We start from the raw sequence: 20984 nt of genomic DNA, 5'->3' as shown, positions 1-20984 counted from the left end.
AGGTGTGATTTGTGGTGGGCCCTCTGTATCTGGGGTTCCTCCACCTTCCCAGTTCTGCATCCTTCAAGTCAACCGGTTGGATCAGCCAGTGCTATCGTATTTACTACCAAAACAATTCCAAGAGTGAGTCAAGCCAAGCAGTTCAAACCCATGGTGTGCAAGGTCCACCGTATTACTGTAGCAATCTTCTAGACCTGAAGTTGTCAAACATGGTTATATGATAACGTTTTATGCTACACATCTTTTGTTGGAATCCCAACATTTAAAAGAAATGAACATCGAGGACACAGGTCGCCTCAGGCTTTTCGGAAGACCTGGCCTGGGCTTGCCTTCACAACCTGAGGGTTCTGAGGATCACAGTGTGAAAAACCAGCAGTCGCGCTCCTCCTTGCTCTTGTACGTAGATCAGGAAGCTGCAGAAAGGGAGCCAGCGCCTACCTATTCACCAGGGAGTTAGGCTGGTACGTGGACAGGTGGGTAGGTAGATAGTATAGTACATATGTGTACAGATAACCACGTGCATGTATCCAAAGTCCTTGACTCCTCACAGTGTCCTATAAGTGAGGTGGTTTTACAGGTGAGTAGCGGAGGAAAGCTGTTAGGTTGACAGAGTTGGGACTCACCTTAGGTTTTTTTTTTTTTTGTTGTTGTTGTTGTTGTTGTTGCTATTTCTTGGGCCGCTCCTGCGGCATATGGAGGTTCCCAGGCTAGGGGTTGAATTGGAGCTGTAGCCACCGGCCTACGCCAGAGGCACAGCAACGCGGGATCCCAGCCGCGTCTGCAACCTACACCACAGCTCACAGCAACGCCAGATCATTAACCCACTGAGCAAGGGCAGGGACCGAACCCGCAACCTCATGGTTCCTAGTCGGATTCGTTAACCACTGCGCCACGACGGGAACTCCCTCACCTTAGGTTTTTGGGGAGGGGGCGAGGAATCTACATTCTTTGCCGTGTGGCTGGCCAGTGCTTCGCCTGAAGCACACAGATGGGCAGAGCTGGGACCCAGGACCCTCTACACCCTGCGTCCTGGTCCCCTTAGGCCACTTTTTCTCTTTAGTTCATGGCCAAGCAGTAGCTGCTAAAAGAGTGAGTAGAACATTGGGGAAACGATTATAAGAAAGACACGCCAGCCGGGCTGACCTTGAGAAGGGTTAATATTCTTCGTTCCCTATGTTTTAGCAACTAATTGGTCATGTCAAATGATTGGAAGGATTTTTGTGCTCTGTAAGTATTGTTCTTAGCTCGGGGAATTTTCCATGGAATCCAGCTTCCTAACTTAAAACACCGTGTGACGAAATATTTTTCTTCAGCATGTTGTGGCCTGAGAGTGGAAGTTTGATGTTGAATAGGTATCCCCTACGTTTATGTTTCATACATTGGAAAGGTACGGCACATGTAATCATTAACGTTCTTTTGATGTTTGAAACCGAAAATCAAACACGAGCGACTGAAGCATTAAAGCAGTGCAATACACAGAAAATCCCTCTGCTCTTTGTTGACTTATGCTGAGGTCTGCCAAATAACAGCCTTGTTATGCAGATTCTTAGACTAACAGGCCCTGGGTAGCTTAACGTCTTGCTCCTTGCTGCTGACTCTAATTTTCTTTTGCTCCGGATCATTGAGGAGGTCTTCAGGAGCAGTTTTCATCCTTTCCCTTGGCTCCCACAGCTCTTTTCAACTCTCTCCTTCGTAACTGCTTCCTGTCCCCCAAGTCATCTTCCTGGAGGAAGGGGCATCTTTATCAGCCTGCTAGTCCTCCCTGTAACCCATACCCCTTCCTCCCCAGGGCCTGACCTAAGGCCAGGCACCCAGTGAGATGGGGGAGGGAAGAGATGCAGGGAGTCTGATCAGAAAGGCAGGTGCTCAGCGTCAGCATTTCTTCTTCCCTCACTGTCGCCTGAGTGGTGAGTGAACAGAGTCCACTTTGTATTTCTTTTTCAGTGTTTCCAATAAAGATAGAAAATTAAACAGTTTTCTGTCTTACTTGTGTTATAGAAATCTTCACAAAATTGTATTGAGCCCCGCAGGTACATAATGAGTGGCAGGTGCCTTCCTGGGATTGGGGATGTGGAAATAAAGAGACTTCCAGGCCCAGAGGAGCTCAGGGTGAAGTTGAGAAGACAAACAGGCCACAGTCCATGGCCTTGTGGGCAAGGCGGACCTCTACAAGGTCTATATATCTTGCACTGATGATGCACAGGAAGGGCTGAGGGCTTTTATCTGTGAAAAGGAATTCGTAACAGGTGTCCAGGAGGGGTGGCCTGTGAGCTGGGACTCTCAGCCAGACTTTGGGGTGGGGGCGCAGGGCCAGACCTGGACTATGTGGGCAGCACAGTCCTTGAGGTGGACCCCCAGACAGTCGGGAATGACCAGGTTATACTCAGAAAGGGAGGCGATGGCAGGAAATGAAGATAAGAGGTAGGCAGGGGTCAAATCAGAAAACCTCCCAGTCATGTGACAGCGAGGTGCCCAGGAGTTGTTTTCAGCAGGGAGAGGTCATTTTCAGCTGTGGGTTTTATGAAAGGTCATCTTTCTGGCTTTGTGTGTGGTCTACCAGAGAGAGCAGAGTCTAGATATGAGAGCATAGATCAAGTTCAGGGGGGAAGTGAGCTGAGACTCCAGTGGTGGCGTGGCAGGTGAAGGACGCTGGTAGGAGAAGCTTTTAGGAAGTTGTTTGGGGGCTGAGTGTGGGACTTCAAGGCCTGTTCAAGGAGATGGAACTCAAAGCCTCTGACCAAGACAAGAATGACCAGACCCTTATCATTGCCCCACCCATCTCATTGTCATGCCCCCTCCCCAACCTTGAGCAGCCTGGCCTACTCCTTCCTACCCCCTCCTGGGAAAGGTATGTGCCCATTCCTCACCCTGCCTCTACAGGGGCCTTATACACCCCAGCCAACCAGCAAGGGCATCATAAGACTCCTCTTTGCGCAACCAGTCAGCAGGTCAGCAGATGTATCCTGAGATCTGTCCTCTCCCTGGGCTATAAAAATAGACATGACCGTGTGCCCAAGGTCGGCCCTCCCTTATCATCAGGAAGTCTTCCTGCTGCACTAGCAGCATCTCTTATCTCAATAAACTCTTCTTTCTCTTCACCTGGCTATGCTGGAAAATTCTTTTTCCACCCACGTGCACAAACCACAATGGTAAGGTGTTGGGTAGGGAGGTGGTTGACTGGCAAATTTTGGGCTTGAGCCCCTGGTTTGTGGTTCCATAGCCATTGTAGGCAATATCCAGTCAGAGCCACCTGTCACTGCCACTTCCTGTTTCAGACGGCATGCCACACGCACAGCTATTACTCTCTGATGTTCACATCTTATCACAGTAAGTGCCCTTTCTCTTTTGCCACCAAGTCCAGCCTTCACCCTCTCCCTGGAAGATAGATAACAAATGTTACAAAAGTATTCTGTCTTCTATGGGCATACATCTTCAGGATTATGGTCAGAATTGGCCCCTGGAAATCCTTCAGGGACTTCAGGGTTGAAGACCAGCATTTTGTTTCTCAATGACTGCAGATCTTTAAATAGGAGGATGATGCTGAAGCCAGTGAGATGTATGCACTTGGGAAAGGATGAAGGGAGAAGGAATGGTGACTGATGGTTAGGCTCCTGGATTAAAGGCAAGGCTTCTGTATCTCTTAACCCTCCCATCTTCGTGGCTGAAATCATGCACATAAATTTTACATATTATGTGGGCTGAGTATGCCCCCCTTTTATACAATGAACAAGACACATGATCTGTGACTTGTCCAAAGATAGAAAAGGTAGCTGACATATCCAGACCTTTGTGAATCCTGGGTCTCAGATTCTAATTAGGTTGAGTCAGCCTTGCAAGTTACCAGCTTTTGTTGTAGAATAAGTATGCCTAATGATAGGAAATTGGAATGAATGTTTTACCAAGAGGATATAGGAAATTCTATTTACTTTTTCCTTATGCATAATTTGATTCTAGCCAATGAATGTGATGTGGAGAAAAAAAATTTTCATTGAGGGAAATACATTTTGTTGAGTTTGGGTTAATCAGCATCTAGGGAAAATCCACAATTGACTTGATGTTTTAGGCTGAATAGCAGGGCTTGGCTGTACTGTATATGGGGGGGGGGTTCAGAAGTTTATTTTATCAGCTGTCCCAGATAATGATTTTATGCTAATCACATTATCAAGAGATGGATTTGTAAATCATACTAAACTGGCAGGGACACTACTGGACATAAAATTAGATTCTGCTCTTTATTAATTTCCTGGGTCTCTCTGACCAACAACCAGGATCGTTTTCTACCCAGGAAAGCTCTTCTCGTTGAATAGTTCCACTTAGGAGAAAAATTACAGAGTGGGGGTTTCTTAGCATGAAAGTAGAGAACAACATTCAGCATTTTGATCAAGAGGTGTTATTCTGTGGCCCTTATTCACCTGAGAGGGATTTATGGCTATGAAGACTTATTTAGAGCAGTCATCTTCAAAAGGCTTCCTCCACACCCTTTGAGGCGAATAGTACAGTCTGTTGAGGTATGGAAGAAAATATTTGAACTTCAGTTTCTATTTATTTTTTAGTTTTAGCTTTAAGGGTTCAATTATAGTTGTGTCTAATAATCTGAATATGTGAAGTACTATATTATATAATTTTTAAGTTAAACTGGAGGGCTGTGTCTTCATTTATTTATAATCTTAATATCTAAAATGCTTATTTTGCTTTTTAGAACTGAGGTTGTAGTTAATTTACAAAGTTGTGTTAGTTTCAAGTGTACAGTAAAGTGACTCAGGTACACAGATCTTTTTTTTCAGATTCTTTTCCATTATAGGGTATTACAAGATACTGAATTTAGTTCTCTGTGTTAAGTAGCTCCTTGTTGCTGACCCATCTTATATTTAGTAAAGTGTGTCTTTTAATCCTAGACTTCTTGTTGAGTCCCCCTTTCCCCTTTGGTAACCATAAGTTTGTTATCTGTGTCTGTGAGTCTCTTTCTGTTTTGTAAATAAGTTCATTGTGTGATTTTTTTTGGGTTCTGCGTATGTGGTACCACATGATATCTGTCCTTCTCTGTCTGACTTAGTTCATTTGATCATCTCTGGGTCCATCCATGTTGTTACCAGTGGCCTTATTTCATTCATTTGATTTCTGAGTAAAAGGTGGTACCTTTTCAAAACGCTGAAATTATTTTTACCTTCCTATGTAGGTTTGAAATAACTGATCCAGAGCACTTTTCTTTTCTCTTTTCTTTTCTATTCTTTTCTTTTTTGCTTTTTTTTAAGGCCCTCTACCTGGATACAAATCCTCAAGTCTCAGACCCCATCCTTGACCTTCTGGATCAGAAACCCTGGCACCCATGGCATATGGAAGTTCCCAGGCTAGGAGTCGAATCAGACCTGTAGCCTCGGGTCTGCACCACAGACACAGCAATGCAGCATCCGAGCCATGTTTGCGACCTACGCTGCTGCTCAGAGCAACCTGCTGAGCAAGGCCAGGGATCAAACTGACATCCTTATGGATACTAATTGGATTTGTTTCCAGTGCGCCACAATAGGAGCTCCCTAGAGCTCTTTTCTAAAATGGGTCAAAGATTCATTTATTCTGGGCCCTTTCTTAAGATCTCAGGTCCTGGATAAATAGGTGAGACTAGGACAGTGGTTCACAAACATCTGTGTACATCAGAAGTACCTGCTTGCGGCTTGTTAAAACACAGATGGCCGATTGCCAGGGCCCACCCCAGGGTTTCTGATCCAGAAGGTCAAGGATGGGGTCTGAGAACTTGGATTTCTCTCCAGGTTAGAGGGACCCACTTTGAGAATCTCAGCTCCTGAGATGAGGTGAGACATACTGACCTGGATTTGCTCATCTTCTTCCTCAGACTGCTCCGGCAGAGACTTTGTCGTTTTGTTTTCCTTTCCCACTCCTGTTGTGGGGATGGAGGCAAGACAAGCTGCTTTTCACACTGTATTTTTTTTTTTTTTATATTGATGTGGAGGATGAAAGCACCAGTGTGATATTCAGGGAGATTCAAATTTACAGGGAATTCCCACGAGTGGTTTAATTAAATCCTCTTCTTTGTATGTGGAGAAGAGACAGGTTGGTAATGATTTGGCTGCATCTATACAATATTTTGGAATAGAAATAACACTATTAACCATTAAAAAAAAAAAAAAAAAGCGGATTTTGAGATCAATTCTAAAAAGGCATGGTTGGAAGTTCCCGGTGTGGCTCAGCGGTAATGAGCCCGACTAGTATCCATGAGGACGAGGGTTCAATCCCTGGCCTCACTCAGTGGGTTAAGGACCTGGCATTGCCGTGAATGGTGGTGTAGGTCGCAGACATGGCTTGGATCTGGCATTGCTGTGCCTGTGGCGTAGGCTGATGGCTACAGCCCTGATGTGACACCTAGCTTGGGAACTTCCATATGCCGCATTTGCGGCCCTAAAAAGCAATGAATAGATAGATAAATAAATAAATAAATAAATAAATTTATGTAAAAGGCATGGTTATTTGTTGCAATCAGGCCTTTTAAAAAATTAGGAATCAATAGATTGATATGAAATGAAGTGGGGTGTGAGTGCGATAAGCCATAGAAACTTTAAGAACTCATTTCCTTGAATTATACGAAGTATACCCATCAGCAGATAGCACTTTTTACAATAGAGCATGGCACGAAACATGTAAATGCAATGTGTAAAAACTGCTGGCTGGATTAAATTATGTGAAAGAACATTCTGTAATGCTTAGTGTCAGATTCACTAAGCATCAGTGGGACATTCAAAGTTTAAGAGGCGTTATATACTTTCATTATTGGCAGGCAATTAAATGTACATGTCCCCGGGATTGATTCACAAGAAGGCAGTGGTTTTGCTGTTGGTGCAGGGTTTTTATTTTTTTCACTTTGAAAACAATTATGTATATTATAGCTCACTTCTGTTTATCCTTTGAAAAAATGTAGTTTATAGCCATTTATCTCCCAGCTCTACATTTGAAATAAATGGAAAGGACCACCTGAGATTACACGTATTTTAGGAAAATAGAACATATAACATTAATTCTGTTAGCACTAGTTTTTGATCTGCCCTCTCTGTAGAGAGTCCCATTTAATACTTTATGCATTTGATAAAGGCTGCCTTAAATGGGGTCATTCTGTATTTAGAACAAATGAGAAAAATGTTCCAGAAATCTCCTCAAGGAGTATTACAGTCTTTTTACAAAATGACTTTAAAAGGACTGTAATTATAACAAGAAGGATGATTGCTGGAATATATAAGTCAATTTAACCTGTTAAAGTCAGAACGACTCCAAATGTGTGTGTATCTTAACAAAGAATGTGAAATTAACATTGGATCCTCTTCCACCAGCTTCTAGAAACAGAATGTTCGGGGGTTTATTTACAGCGCAATACATGTAACAATCAGTAGACAAATATTACAGGTTGCCCTTTGCTGACTTTATAAAGGTGGTTAAGGGTGAAGATGCACAGACTTGAAAGAGCATGAACTTGGGATGCAGACCTTGCTTGGGCTGCTAGTCCTGTACCAAACACTGTGTGACTTTGGACAATATATTTGCCAAACTGCCGTTTGTAAGAGTAGGGATGTTTCAAACAGGATCCAGCCGGAGACAGAAACTGTGCAGTCTTGTGAGCAGAGGGAGTTTAATATAAGGGGTCACTATATTACAGCAGATTAGAATGCTGGAAATTGGCCAGTTGGAAGAAATAGCTGGTGTGAGAGGCTGCTGCTCCAGGGCGGGGTAAAGTCCCAGGAGAATATCCATCCAGAGCTGAGATCCAGGGTCCCGGGGATGGCAGGAAGGTCGCTGTGGGGCCACAGCTATAGGACGTGGAGGAAATGTGTCCTCCATGGTGGCCAGGAAAGCCTTTCATGGGATGTGTCCTTCGGGGGTGCTCCACCACAGAGCCCCTCGGGGTGCAGGTGCTCTGCTGACCCCAGACATCGGAGGAGCTGGGCCCGGGAAGCTTCTGCCCTGTGGGTCTGGGGCTCCTGGAGTCACACGTGCTGGGGAGCCTTCCAGAGAGTTCTGCAAGCCTTCTCCTCCCTCCTGCCCTGCCTCACCCAGACCCTCGGCTGGCAAAGCTTAAAGTCCTACCACCTGCGACAGGGAGCTCAGTCAGAGGGCCTGGGTACGTTGTTGCAGAGCAGGCGATGATAAGTGAAGTTAGGGCTGAGAGGTAAATACAGTGAGACCTGGCCAAAGGCATACTGATGCTTGTTGCCTTCTGGCTTTGTAAGGTGAAATATACATGTAAACATTTGCGTGGGTTTTGTTATGTGACGAGTTCTTTGATCAGATATATTGAGACCGCAGTTGAGACATACTGAGACTGGTTGTGAGGATTAAATGAAATAATGACTGTCTGTTGCCCGAAGCAGAATCTGACCGGCACACTGCAGATGTTTAGGAAATGGTAGCTGTTAAGATGAAGGGACTCTGCAGAACACAGGGCATTCACATGGCAGTGCTGACATAAACTTCAAACTAAATTAATGTTCCTGGTACTGGTTCTCACCGCAAACCGTAAAGGCTATGGGTAGCACCCTTTGAAGGGACATGAAGTCAGTTTCGTGAACCCAGACTCAACCTTTTATGAAATCGAATAGAAATGAAAAAGGTCGGAGTTCCCATTGTGGCTCAGCAGTTAGCAAACCCAACTAGCATCCATGAGGACGCAAGTTCGATCCCCGGCCTCGATCAGTGGGTTAAGGATCCAGCATTGCCGTGAGCTGTGGTGTAGGTCACAGACATGGCTCGGATCCTGTGTTTCTATGGCTGTGGTGTAGGCTGGTGGCTATAGCTCCGATTGGACCCCTAGCCTTGCAACCTCCATATGCCATGGGTGTGGCCCTAAAAAGACAAAAAAGACCAAAAAAAGAAAAAAGAGAAGAAAGAAATGAAAAAGGTGGTTGTATCTCAGTAGAGAGAAATGTAGTCAGTAAAATGGACATATATGTGCGCTGGGTTAAGATGTCAGAAGGTTGGCAACTTAGAATAGATTTACAAGGAGATCCTGCTGAATAGCATTGAGAACTTTGTCTAGATACTCATGTTGCAACAGAACAAAGGGTGGGGGAAAAATGTAATTGTAATGTATACATGTAAGGATAACCTGACCCCCTTGCTGTACAGTGGGAAAATAAAAAAATTATTAAAAAAAACAGATGTCATATCTTTCCATTTCTTTACATCTTCTTTGATTTCTTTGATTAAGGTTTTATAGTTCTCGGCATATAGGTCCTTTACCTCTTTGGTCAGGTGTATTCCGAGGTATTTGATTTTGTGTGGTACAATTTTAAAAGGTATCGTATTTTTGTATTCCTTTTCTAATGTTTCATTGCTGGTATACAGAAATGCAACTGACTTCTGAATGTTAATCATATCCTGCCACTTTGCTGAATTTATTAATCAGTTCAAGGAGTTTTGGGGTTGAGTCCTTAGGGTTTTCTATGTATAGAATCATGTCATCTGCATACAGTGACAGTTTGATCTCTTCTCTTCCTATATGGATGCCTTTGATTTCTTTTGTTTGTCTAATTGCTGCGGCTAAGAAATGGAAAGATATTCCATGTTCCTGGATTGGGAAAATCAATATTGTGAAAATGGCCATCCTACCCAAAGCAATCTACAGATTCAATGCAATGCCTATCAAATTACCTATGACATTTTTCACAGAACTAGAACAAACAATCCAAACATTTATATGGAACCACAAAAGACTCAGAATCGCCAAAGCAATCCTGAGAAACAAAAACCAAGCAGGAGGCATAACTCTCCCAGACTTCAAGAAATACTACAAAGCCACAGTCATCAAAACAGTGTGGTACTGGTATCAAAACAGACAGACAGACCAATGGAACAGAATAGAGAATCCGGAAATAAACCCTGACACCTATGGTCAATTAATCTTTGACAAGGGAGGCAAGAACATCAAATGGGAAAAGGAAAGTCTATTCAGCAAGCATTGCTGGGAAACCTGGACAGCTGCATGCAAAGCAATGAAATTAGAACACACCCTCACACCATGCACAAAAATAAACTCCAAATGGCTGAAAGACTTAAATATACGATAGGACACCATCAAACTCCTAGAAGAAAACATAGGCAAAACACTCTCTGACATCAACATCATGAATACTTTCTCAGGTCAGTCTCCCAAAGCAATAGAAATTAGAGCAAAAATAAACCCATGGGACCTCATCAAACTGAAAAGCTTTTGCACAGCAAAGGAAACCAAAAAGAAAACAAAAAGACAACTTACAGAATGGGAGAAAACAGTTTCAAATGATGCAACTGACAAGAGCTTAATCTCTAGAATATATAAGCAACTTATACAACTCAACAGCAAAAAAACCAATCAATCAGTGGAAAAATGGGCAAAAGACCTGAATAGACATTTCTCCAAAGAAGATACACAGATGCCCAGCAAACACATGAAAAAATGCTCAACATCGCTGATTATAAGAGAAATGCAAATCAAAACTACCATGAGATACCACCTCACACCAGTCAGAATGGCCATCATTAATAAATCCACAAATAACAAGTGCTGGAGGGGCTGTGGAGAAAAGGGAACCCTCCTGCACTGCTGGTGGGAATGTAAACTGGTACAGCCACTATGGAGAACAGTTTGGAGATACCTTAGAAATCTATACATAGAACTTCCATATGATCCCGCAATCCCACTCTTGGGCATCTATCTGGACAAAGCTCTACTTAAAAGAGACACATGCACCCGCATGTTCATTGCAGCACTATTCACAATAGCCAGGACATGGAAACAATCCAAAAGTCCATCGACAGATGATTGGATTCGGAAGATGTGGTATATATACACAATGGAATACTACTCAGCCGTAAAAAAGGATGACATCATGCCATTTGCAGCAACATGGATGGAACTAGAGAATCTCATCCTGAGTGAAATGAGCCAGAAAGACAAAGACAAATACCATATGATATCACTTATAACTGGAATCTAACATCCAGCACAAATGAACATCTCCTCAGAAGAGAAAATCATGGACTTGGAGAAGAGACTTGTGGTTGCCTGATGGGAGGGGGAGGGAGTGGGAGGGATCGGGAGCTTGGGCTTATCAGACACAACCTAGAATAGATTTACAAGGAGATCCCGCTGAATAGCATTGAGAACTATGTCTAGATACTCATGTTGCAACAGAAGAAATGGTGGGGGAAAAACTGTAATTGTAATGTATACATGTAAGGATAACCTGACCCCCTTGCTGTACAGTGGGAAAATAAAAAAAAAAAACAAAAAACAAAAAACAAAAAAAACAGATGTCAGAAGGTTGGGTCATGATCAAAACCTATGTGCTCCAATATTGCTCTGAAGGGTAGGCTCTGATTCTGGTCAGTTGGTTTCCTCGGACTTCTGTCCAGCCCCGAAGCTTCAGTGGGATATGGCGTGGTCATGGGAAAGAGCTTACAAGGTTTCCTTTGGGGAGAAGTGGCCCATCCTCTCCTTTACAGCTTTGATCCTAATGACACCACATTCCTCTCGGATCTAGTGAACACCTCTCAGCTAATCCACAGAAAGAAGAAAGATAAATTCCCTCCAAGATACAAATAACAGTATTTTATTTTCATAAATCATGAATGACCTTTATAGACAGCTAGCCTTGTTCTGATTATTGCCAAGAAAAAAAAAAGTTCAGCTTTTCCAAAGTGAAAGCTGTGAAAGCCATAGTTGGTGGAGACTTCATTAACATTTAACTGGCGTAGAGTTTTCAACCATAATAAAAAGTGAGCATGTTCAATGATTTAGTCACATTTGCAGCTGATTCATTTAGGAATACACCAGGCCAGGGCTAGGGGTTTTGTGGTGCTCTGCTGAGATTGTTTTCATTGTTTAAGTGGATATTACACTTAGAAAATCATTTTAGGAAAAATTATTGTAGTCAAATTCTGCATAGAATATTGGGGAATTCATTACCCGTTTTGCTAAAAACACATTTATTGGGTGCCTACCACATACCAGCTCTAGGGAATATCAAGATGACTAAGGTAGAGTTACAATTAGAATTACTTTTGAGCAGAATTCCTGGACTTCCAGATACTTGTTCCCTTCAAACTCTGCAGCTCACACACACACAGACACGTACACACACACACACACACACACACACACGTGCAGGTGCACACACACACACACTAGCATGGTTTCACCTGATTTCTAAAGCATATGGCGCCATGCTTCAGTAATAGTGCACACAGCCTGCCGTTTTTAGTTGGGAGAGAAATACGCAAACTCATGGTAACCCACTTAGATTTTGTTGAGAGAAGCCATATTCATAAAGACCATTTTAAGGGATATTACAGTTTTATCCCAGGATGTCCTGAGCTCCTACTAAATCAAGTTTATCTCATTGAAGTCTGACAACCTGCTATCTTGACATGATACTGAATAGAGCCTCACGGTCCTCCTCCACCATCCTGTCTTCTCTCCCTAAAATGGTTTGTCCTCTAGGACTGAAGTGTGGCAGGTTCCACGGGTGCTCTGCTTAGGGTCTCAGAAGGCCAAAATCAAGCCAGCGGCTGATCTGGGCTCTTATCTCAAGACTGGGGGAGGAGTTCCTGTCGTGGTGCGGTGGTTAATGAATCCGATTAGGAACCATGAGATTGCAGGTTCGATCCCTGGCCTTGCTCAGTGGGTTAAGGATGTGGCATTGCCATGAGCTGTGGTGTAGGTCACAGATACGGCTCGGATCCCACGTTACTGTGGCTCTGGTGTAGGCTGGTGGCTACAGCTCCGATTGGACCCCTAGCCAGGGAACCTCCATATGCCACGGGAGTGGTTCAAGAAAAGGCAAAAAAAAAAAAAGACTGGGGGAGAGTCCGTTTCCAGGCTCATCAGGTTGTTGGAAAATTTACTTCTGTGTAGGGCAGAGGTCCTCCTTTCCTTGCTGGCCTTTGGCAGGAGGTCATTCTTGGTCTCCAGAGGCAGCCTGCTCTCCTGTGGATGGCTTCTCCTGCTTTGTCACCCTTTTCTGACTTGTCCCACTGTACCTCTGCCTTAGTTACTGTATGTGGAAAGTCAAGACCATAGTATCCACCTTATGGGGCCGGCATGAGGATTAAACTCATCCCCAGTAAAGATAAGCCCCTGTTACTAGCTTTAGTATTAATATTATCATCTCATAGACACTGTGAAATATGTCATCCGTCATATTTTCCTCTTGTCACTGGCTGCCCCCAAGCTCAAAGTGAAATTCGTGGCCAACATCCTGTAAATGTCCCCAGGGACATTTTATTTTTGGTCTTTTGTCTTTTTAGGGCTGCACCCAAGGCATATGGAGGTTCCCAGGCTAGGAATCGAATTGGAGCTGTAGCTGCCAGCCTACACCACAGCCACAGCAACACCAGATCCGAACTGTGACTGCCACCTACAACACAGCTCTCAGCAACGCTGGATCCACTGACCGAGGCCAGGGATTGAACCTGTATCCTCATGGATAGTCGTTGGGTTCATTAACCCCTGAGCCACGATGGGAACTCCCCCCCTTTTTTTTATTACTTGGTGATAGTGGTGGAGTCCCAGCCATATTCCTGATAGAATCTTAATTTTTTTTTTTTTTTTGCTCAACTTTGCTTGCTTTTTAACTTTCACTTGTCTTCAGTCTTACTAATTTAATTTTCATATTATTGTGTTGCACGGCCTGTCCTGGAACCGACTATATAGTCATCATTCTTGGTCAGAACTCTTCATCCTTGTCATTGGTTACCTGAGTATTTGACACCCATTGACACCTCCTTTTTCATAATAACTCCTTCCTCCAGCACAAGTTGGTGTTGTATTCAAACCTGCTAAGGGAAAGCCTTTCTCAAGGTGTAGTGGAGGTGTGTGGGCAAGCACACATGCGTGTGTGTGTGTGTGTGTGTGTGTGTGTGAGAGAGAGAGAGAGAAGGTGAGGGGTGCTGACCACCACCCTCCCCAGCTTGTATTACCTTTCCTCCCTCTTGTATGTGACTTTGACTTTGTCCTGAGTCCCCTCTACAAAAGAAAAATAATTTATCTTGATTTGATGGGTAAACATGGTTCACCCATGAACTATTGGGCGTCCGTCCAAGTAAGACAATTCTGGAGAAACCTTGGTTTGTTGCTGACAGTATGCCTCTGCCGGATGGCAAACCACCTATGTTATTGTGAACATGGAGGAGACATATATATTTGGAAATGCTTCATTTCACCACATTTCAGGGACTTTGCTTACTTAGCACATTCTTCGCTGGCCCCAAGGCCCTCACTTGAAACACCCAGCTGGCCTCTGCTCTTTGCTCCTAGGGCGCCATGGAGGAGCCCACGCTCTTCGCCTCCTCCCCCAGTGCACTGTATAAATCCCACTTCTCTATTCGAGCTCTTTGCAAGAAAGTGAACCCCTGAACGTCCTTGTTGTAGGAGGTATAGATAGTAAGAAGGATTTAAGAACTAGTAATGGCTGATACTGGTGGACATACCCCCCTCTGTGAGACTAACCACACTTGCTACCTAATTGATGCCTCATAAATTAACACCATGTGAGGTCTGTATGTCTTCTCATTTTGTTGGTAAAGACACTGGGTTCAGGGAAGCTAGATGATTTGTCTACCAACACAGAGCCCATAGGGCAGGAATGGGGACGTGCTAAACCTCTGTCCCCGGAACCCATTCATCTCAACGCTACACAAAAACACCTTGAAATCTAAAGGTTTCATTGTTCTCTCTTTAGTTGGTTACATCAATCCCAAGGCTGTCTCCCTTACCCTCGCCTTATTTTAGCTCAGTAAATCACCTTTGCTGTTTTGAGGGTCTCACATCTGCTTGCAGGCCAGTGTTGGGTCTGAAAAGTAGTGTGCAGGGGAATGTATCTTGGGGAAATGGGAATTCATAGTCTACCTCATTTTCCAGTGCTTCGATAATGATAATCCTCTGTTGGTCCAGAGAGAACCATAGCATTCTTTTTAGGTTTCCTTTCAAGTGATAAAAACAGCTTTATGTAATGGGAAAATTATATCTTTGCATCAGTGTTGTATTAATCTTTGGGGTTTGCTGTCAGCCATGTAAGCTCTCATCTTTATATTTGGATATATCTGCGGTGCCAAGAGTTGTTTCCTAAACCAGATCTCTAACCAGCCTTGAGCTGTTTTGTGGATGCCCCAAGCTATTTCTCACTGTTTAAGATTGCACTGCAAGACTGCCATCAAAGTACCATCTATGTTTCCATTGGGGGTCCCTTTTCTGTCAAAATCCATGGTTTTTTCTTCCTTTTGAATATTATTAGTGCTACAGCTGTCTGGGCTTATTCCTACAGCTCTGAAGCTGTTTTCTATATCAAAATGAGAGTTTGCAACCAAGGGAAAACATTTCTTGTGAATGTTTGCATAGTCTTCTAACATTTTTTTACCCCAAATTAGAAAGTTGTTGGTGTTAGGTGCTGGAAACAAATCCACTTTGTTTCAGAACTTGTTAAGGCTGAAGCTGAGTACGAGGGAAGTATAAATTAGCAGTTGTTGTCAAGGTGAGGTATGGAGTTAATGCTGTATCTTTGTAATGAGTTTTCTGTTCCCAGCAAAGTGTTTAATTGGCCAGTTCCGTTAAAAGTGCTACAGAAGATGGTGGCCAGAGCCACTAATTTCACCATCATGCCTGGAGCCTGTGACTAAAACCAAGGCAGAAAGCTGGGGGACACCTCTTAAAATGGCCTGAGGACCCTTGTCTCCACCCTGTTGAACAATTTTTTTAAAAATCAGTGATTACAGAAAGCATGTGTCATCAAATTGGCAGGTAACCCAAATCTAGGTTGGATGACTAACATCTGGATGACAAAATCAGGATCCCAGAAATTTTCAACGGGCTGGAGAGATGCACTGAAAACAGGGAGATGTGGTCTAGAGAGGATAAATGTACAGAAAGTCACCTACCTTACTGCTAGAGGTGAGAAATGGTTCAGTGGCAGTGGTATAAGAAGGATGTGGGATTCCAGGCTCCAGCAAACTCAGGATGGACTACCAAGCACTCTGCCTGGGCTGTTGACAGAGCATGCAGTCAAGGTCAAGGGAAGTAGCTGGTAGAAGTCAGGCTGCAGTACAGGGAGTCATTGTTCTGGAAGAGTACTGATAAACCTGCTGGTATACAGAACCCCTGCCAGGATGGCAAATGTCTGAGGGCCTTCTAGTACCTGGAGGAGCACAACCATAGAACTTGATGGCTGCTTTTGAATATTCAGCTTTCCTGCATAAGAGCTGGGATGTTTCACTGCTCCTTCTCAGGGTAGAGCTAAGATAAATGGTATGAATTTCAAGAGGCAGCATTTGGGCCTTTTTAAGGGGAATTGTTCACATGATAGGGATGGTTGTCTAGGTTCTGAGTGCCTCACCTCTTCAGAAGCTTCTAGAAGGTTGTAGAAGTGACGTAAGCATTTGGATGGAAATTGGAGCAGGTGTCCCTTGCTTTCTCTTTTACCTCTGAGTTTGTGCCATTGCTTTATTATTGTTGTTTTATTTATCTTCTTGCTGCCAGGGCATACAGTACAGCCAGAGTGTCATTATATTCCTACGTGTGTTTTCTTGACCAGACCCTTAATTCTCGTCATTGGCAAGTGATTATAATTAATCTTTTAAATTATTCTAATTAATAGCATTCTATAAGGGGTAGTAGGATTTTCACGATAATTAAGATGATGGATATAATCCTTCTCTTTAGCAATGTGAAACACTGGGGGAAGGATTTGATACCGTAATAATTCAAAGTAACAGGAGACATTTAAGAAGGTGCGGGGTGGGACTTAAAATTGTCAGTGTTCCCCAGGATGCTGAAACAGCAGACCTGCTTTGCATATACGGCATTTTCTTTTATTCTTTGTTTCTTTAAGTAGTTTCATTTTTAGCATCAAAATTAAGCAGATGTTTACCACATGTTCAGTTTTGAATTTATTCTTGTCTTTAAAAATTGTGTGGACTGTAGGCAAATTTATAATCTCGTTTAATTTCGAGACCTCCAATCTCCAAGATATTCAAGCAAAATCTGTTTCTATGTTAGATTCAGAGTAATCCTTAGAAAAATATTTTGCAAGCTACATCCATGGTGTCAACTGTGTTTTGACCTCTACCATCTTGCCAGTGTTGTGGTGGGAATATTTCTTTTAGTTTTTGGGGACAAGTTTTAATTTTTTTCTATTGAAAACACGTTGAATATCTGGGATGGCTCTATTGAAGTTTTGAACCCAAGATCAATTATGCCAAATTAATATGCATCTGGAAATATGAGTTATACATTTGCCAAGGTCTTACTTTCAGTTGGATTATGCAAATGTTGGCTTCTTTGGGGAGAAACAATATCATATGGCGGTATCGATAAGTCATGGCTAGTACGCGGCTAGCACTTAGCAAGGATGCAGTGGGGTCGGGATCCACCGTTCCTGAGCAAAAAGGCCAAATCAGATTTAGTTGAGCATTAAGTAAGTGTATGGTTCCCTGCAGTCATCATAGCCTCTTCCAGAGGTCTAGCTGTTATTAACGTTACTCTTCCTTCTTTTCCATTCTAGGTGGTTGCCTCTTTGATGAGCCTTATAGCGTGTGTGGATACAGTCAGGCTGAAGATGATGACTTCAATTGGGAGCAGGTGAATACCTTGACCAAACCAACTTCTGACCCATGGATGCCATCAGGTTTGCTTTTAGTTTTAAGTTCTCTTTTTAAAATCAAAGATGCACAAGAGTCCTAACCACAGTAAATGTTCACTGGGCATTGGTTGAATGAGTGAGGGTGTTGGTCTTTGAGTGTGGTGTTGAAGGCTGATTAGCTAGTGAGGATAGTGGAAGAGGATGGATGACAAAGAGTTGCCCTTTGTATCTCTCCCTTTAAAGTGTAATTAAAGTTTACTGTCTTTATCTTTGGATACACCCGAGCTAGATTAATGGGCATTATCCAAGTGAGCCTTTCCCGAACAGCTGATATGGAAAATAGATTGATGTCTCTTCTGGCACATGTGTCTAGTGGAGGGCACTCTGGCTGGCGAATCCAAATAACAGTCTCCATCACAGATAGGGGACCTTGGGAGGGGATGCTTCTGGCAATTGGGAATCTGGGAGGAAGCCAGTGACCTTGAAAGAATTCTGATTAAATGGTGCACATGCGTGGGTACTTTTGTCCACTGTGGAAGCGCTTAGTACCATTTCTGATGAGTGAGAAACATTTGATCATTGAACACCAGCAAGAATTCTACTTCTCATTTGGAGGGAAGAATGAGAAGATGGTACTCAGGAACTCTGGTCAGATTGGAGCTTGATCATTTTAAGTCACTATTTTTAGGCTACGGTGGGGTCAGGCATCCCTTTAAAATTTTAGGTTTACAGATTCACTTTACAAATGGGGTAATGAGTGTGCCCCATTCAGGATTCACACTGCAAGACATGTCATTCTGATTCGGATTTCAGATAAAGTACAGTTTTTATATTTGTTTCATGGCTATTAAGGTTTTCATTAGTGCATCTATATTTATTTATATTTAGTAGGTATTTATACCTACTAAAGTATAATATTTATATTTAGTAGGTAATCTTGGAAAGATAGCTTTGAAACATGAACTAGGGTTTTATGTTGTTCTGAAGCTTGAGCAGGTATGATGTCCACCAAGTTCTTGCTGTCTCTTTCCCATGTTTGACTCCTTAAAACTTCACAGAAAGGAGCATTGGGCACCCGAACCCTGGGGCTTTACCGGATTCCAAGACCTGGCTCTTGCTGGTTCCCCTCCCCCTCAGCTGACAGTCCTGTTCTTTCTTTTTCTCTTGTGCATATGTGCTTCTGAATATTACTTGTGTTTGAGATAGTGGTGTTTTAGCTGCTTTTACAAATTTCGGCCCTGCTTTATTGTTGGGGTGGGAGAAGGGGAAGAGGAGGGTCCAGCAGCCCCCCTGGCGTGGAGCTGTCCTTTCCCGAGCAGACTTCTCACCCCAAAGGCCTCTGGCCCTCACCTGCTTGCTCACTCTCTCTCCCTCCCCCCACCTCCCACACCCCAAGCATCCTGCCTGTGTCAGGGAGGCTGGGAGGGCACTCAGGTTTCTCCACAAGGGTGCACTCAGGAGAGTGCCCATCATGGCTCAGCAGGTTACGAACCCGACTAGTATCCATGAGGATGTGGGTTCGATCCCTGGCCCTGCTCAGTGGGTTAAGGATCCCTCCTTACTGTGACCTGTGGTGTCGGTTGCAGATGGGGCTTGGCTCTGGTGTTTCTGTGGTTGTGATGTAGGCTAGCAGCTGCGGCTCCTATTCTATCCCTAGCCTGGGAACTTCCATATGCCCAGGTGCAGCCCTAAAAAAAGGCAAAAAAAAAAAAAAGAGTTCACTTAGGTTTTCTTTGTTTATCATCTTCTAATTTGGTGAACATTTTGTTATTTTCCCCAGTTGATTTCATGTTTGTGGTCCTTTTGATTGAAGCTGGACTTGGAAAAATTGTCTTTTACAAAGGAGCCCCAATAATGCAGTAACTTCTTCAGCCTCTGCTGGTTCTATTTCTGTCCCAGGATGACCCACCTCCCTCCATAAAAGAGGGGGAGGAATCACTTCTTGTTACCGTCTTGTCCTTTTCTTCTGTCTGATGTCTCATGATACCACCTCAGAACAAGTTGTCCAGCTTTATTTATAGAAAGGGTGGTTTCTAGAAGAAGCTGTTCCAAAAACATTGATACATATCAAAAGACCACATGGGCCCTGGAAGCATCAGTTGAGTATTTGAAGCAACACAGGGGAAGTGGCTTGGCAAATACTTGGCTTTTGATGCCCTTCTGCCTTTGGAAGAATGAAGCAGGGGGCTCTTACATGTTCTGCTTGAATTCGTTCTACCTCAGTTGAGTAATAGAATACTTGGTGATTAAGATGAGGCCTTTGTAACTTACGATCGCTGAATGTTCATCTTCTAACACTTTTGTCAGTTCCATCTGGTTTCTGATGGTTACCCAAGGTGTATCCTCAACACCCATCTGAAGCAGGGTGCCAGTCAGGGCCGGGACCTGTGGGTGGTTTGGGTGTCAGCAGGTCTGGAGGGAGTCGGGGAAGGACCAGCAGTGAGTTCTTCTCTCCTCTGACAGTGCCTGTGGGCGTGGGGCCATATAAAGCTGCTGAAAATTAATAGTCATCCCATCAGATTAAAAATTTTGCCATGATATGGGACTGTGAGTCCTTGTATTTTTTCCTGTTATTTGTTGAACAAACCTGAGTTATTCAAAAACGTCTTTGAGCCCTAGTGTGCGCCAGTCATGGTTACTGCAAGAGGTGAAGGATTGTGAGGTGATTCTTTCATCCTTGGAGCTTATCCACTTGGGAAAGAGAGTTACAAAAATACAATTAGCAAGCAATCTACAAGCCCACATAATGAAGTGTGGTATAGACTGGACGTGCTCTAAGAGCAGGTTGCTCACGGTAAGCCCAGTGAGTTAGAGACGACATGGGACATGGGCTTGTGCCAGGCTGACCTACCTGCCCAAAGTGAGAGGTCAAATCCTCGACAAATATCATTGTTCGAAGTCAGGCCGTGCCATCTTATAGACATGCATACACTATCCTAAGATATGGATTTGAATACCGAGCTTCCAGTATGTATATATAGCTGTGAGTTTTAAATATGCTTTAGTTTCAAGATTTTCTCCTTTTCCGTGAATACATATAGAATAATTTCTTCCCTTTAAAAACAAATTCCAAGGCTGGCCTGCGTACTTATGGTCAGATCCGACCATAGCCTTGTAAGAGTTAATTTTCTAAAACCTTTCTTGGAAATAGTGTTGGATTTGTTCTTGCGTGTGTATTTGCATTTGGTCTTGCACGTGCAAGCTGGTTCTGCTATGATGTCTTAGACCAACGTTTGGCTATATCCAGCCAGCAGCTGGTTTTTGTATGGCTTGTAAACTCAGGATGGTTTTCACATTTTTAAATGGTTTTGAAAAATCAAAATAATAATACTATTTTGTGGCACATGAAATTCAAATTTTAGTGCCCATAAGCAA

At 43.3% G+C, this 20984-nt stretch overlaps 1 protein-coding gene across 20 annotated transcripts in view; it reads left to right on the top strand.

Annotated features, from left to right (window-relative positions):
* PTPRM (protein tyrosine phosphatase receptor type M) overlaps positions 1-20984 on the top strand; it is a 749885-nt gene that overhangs the window by 172653 nt on the left and 556248 nt on the right. For 10 of the 20 annotated variants that reach the window (XM_021097719.2, XM_084964166.1, XM_084964165.1 and 7 more), the window contains exon 2: positions 17532-17654. In XM_021097719.2, coding sequence (XP_020953378.1) covers positions 17532-17654 — 123 coding nt within the window. Of the gene's footprint in view, positions 1-17531; positions 17716-20984 lie in introns of all 20 variants that reach the window. The other 10 variants (XM_084964179.1, XM_084964175.1, XM_084964177.1 and 7 more) reach the window with 2 other exon arrangements.

This window comes from Sus scrofa, chromosome 6 (assembly GCF_054392235.1).
Source record: "Sus scrofa isolate SSC_HxYL_T2T_F1_AM1 chromosome 6, Sscrofa_HxYL_maternal_Yorkshire_Landrace_v2.0, whole genome shotgun sequence".
In the NCBI taxonomy this organism is placed as follows: Eukaryota; Metazoa; Chordata; class Mammalia; order Artiodactyla; family Suidae; genus Sus; species Sus scrofa.
The sequence above is the reverse complement of the archived record's forward strand: the minus strand, read 5'-3'. Positions and strand labels throughout refer to the sequence as shown.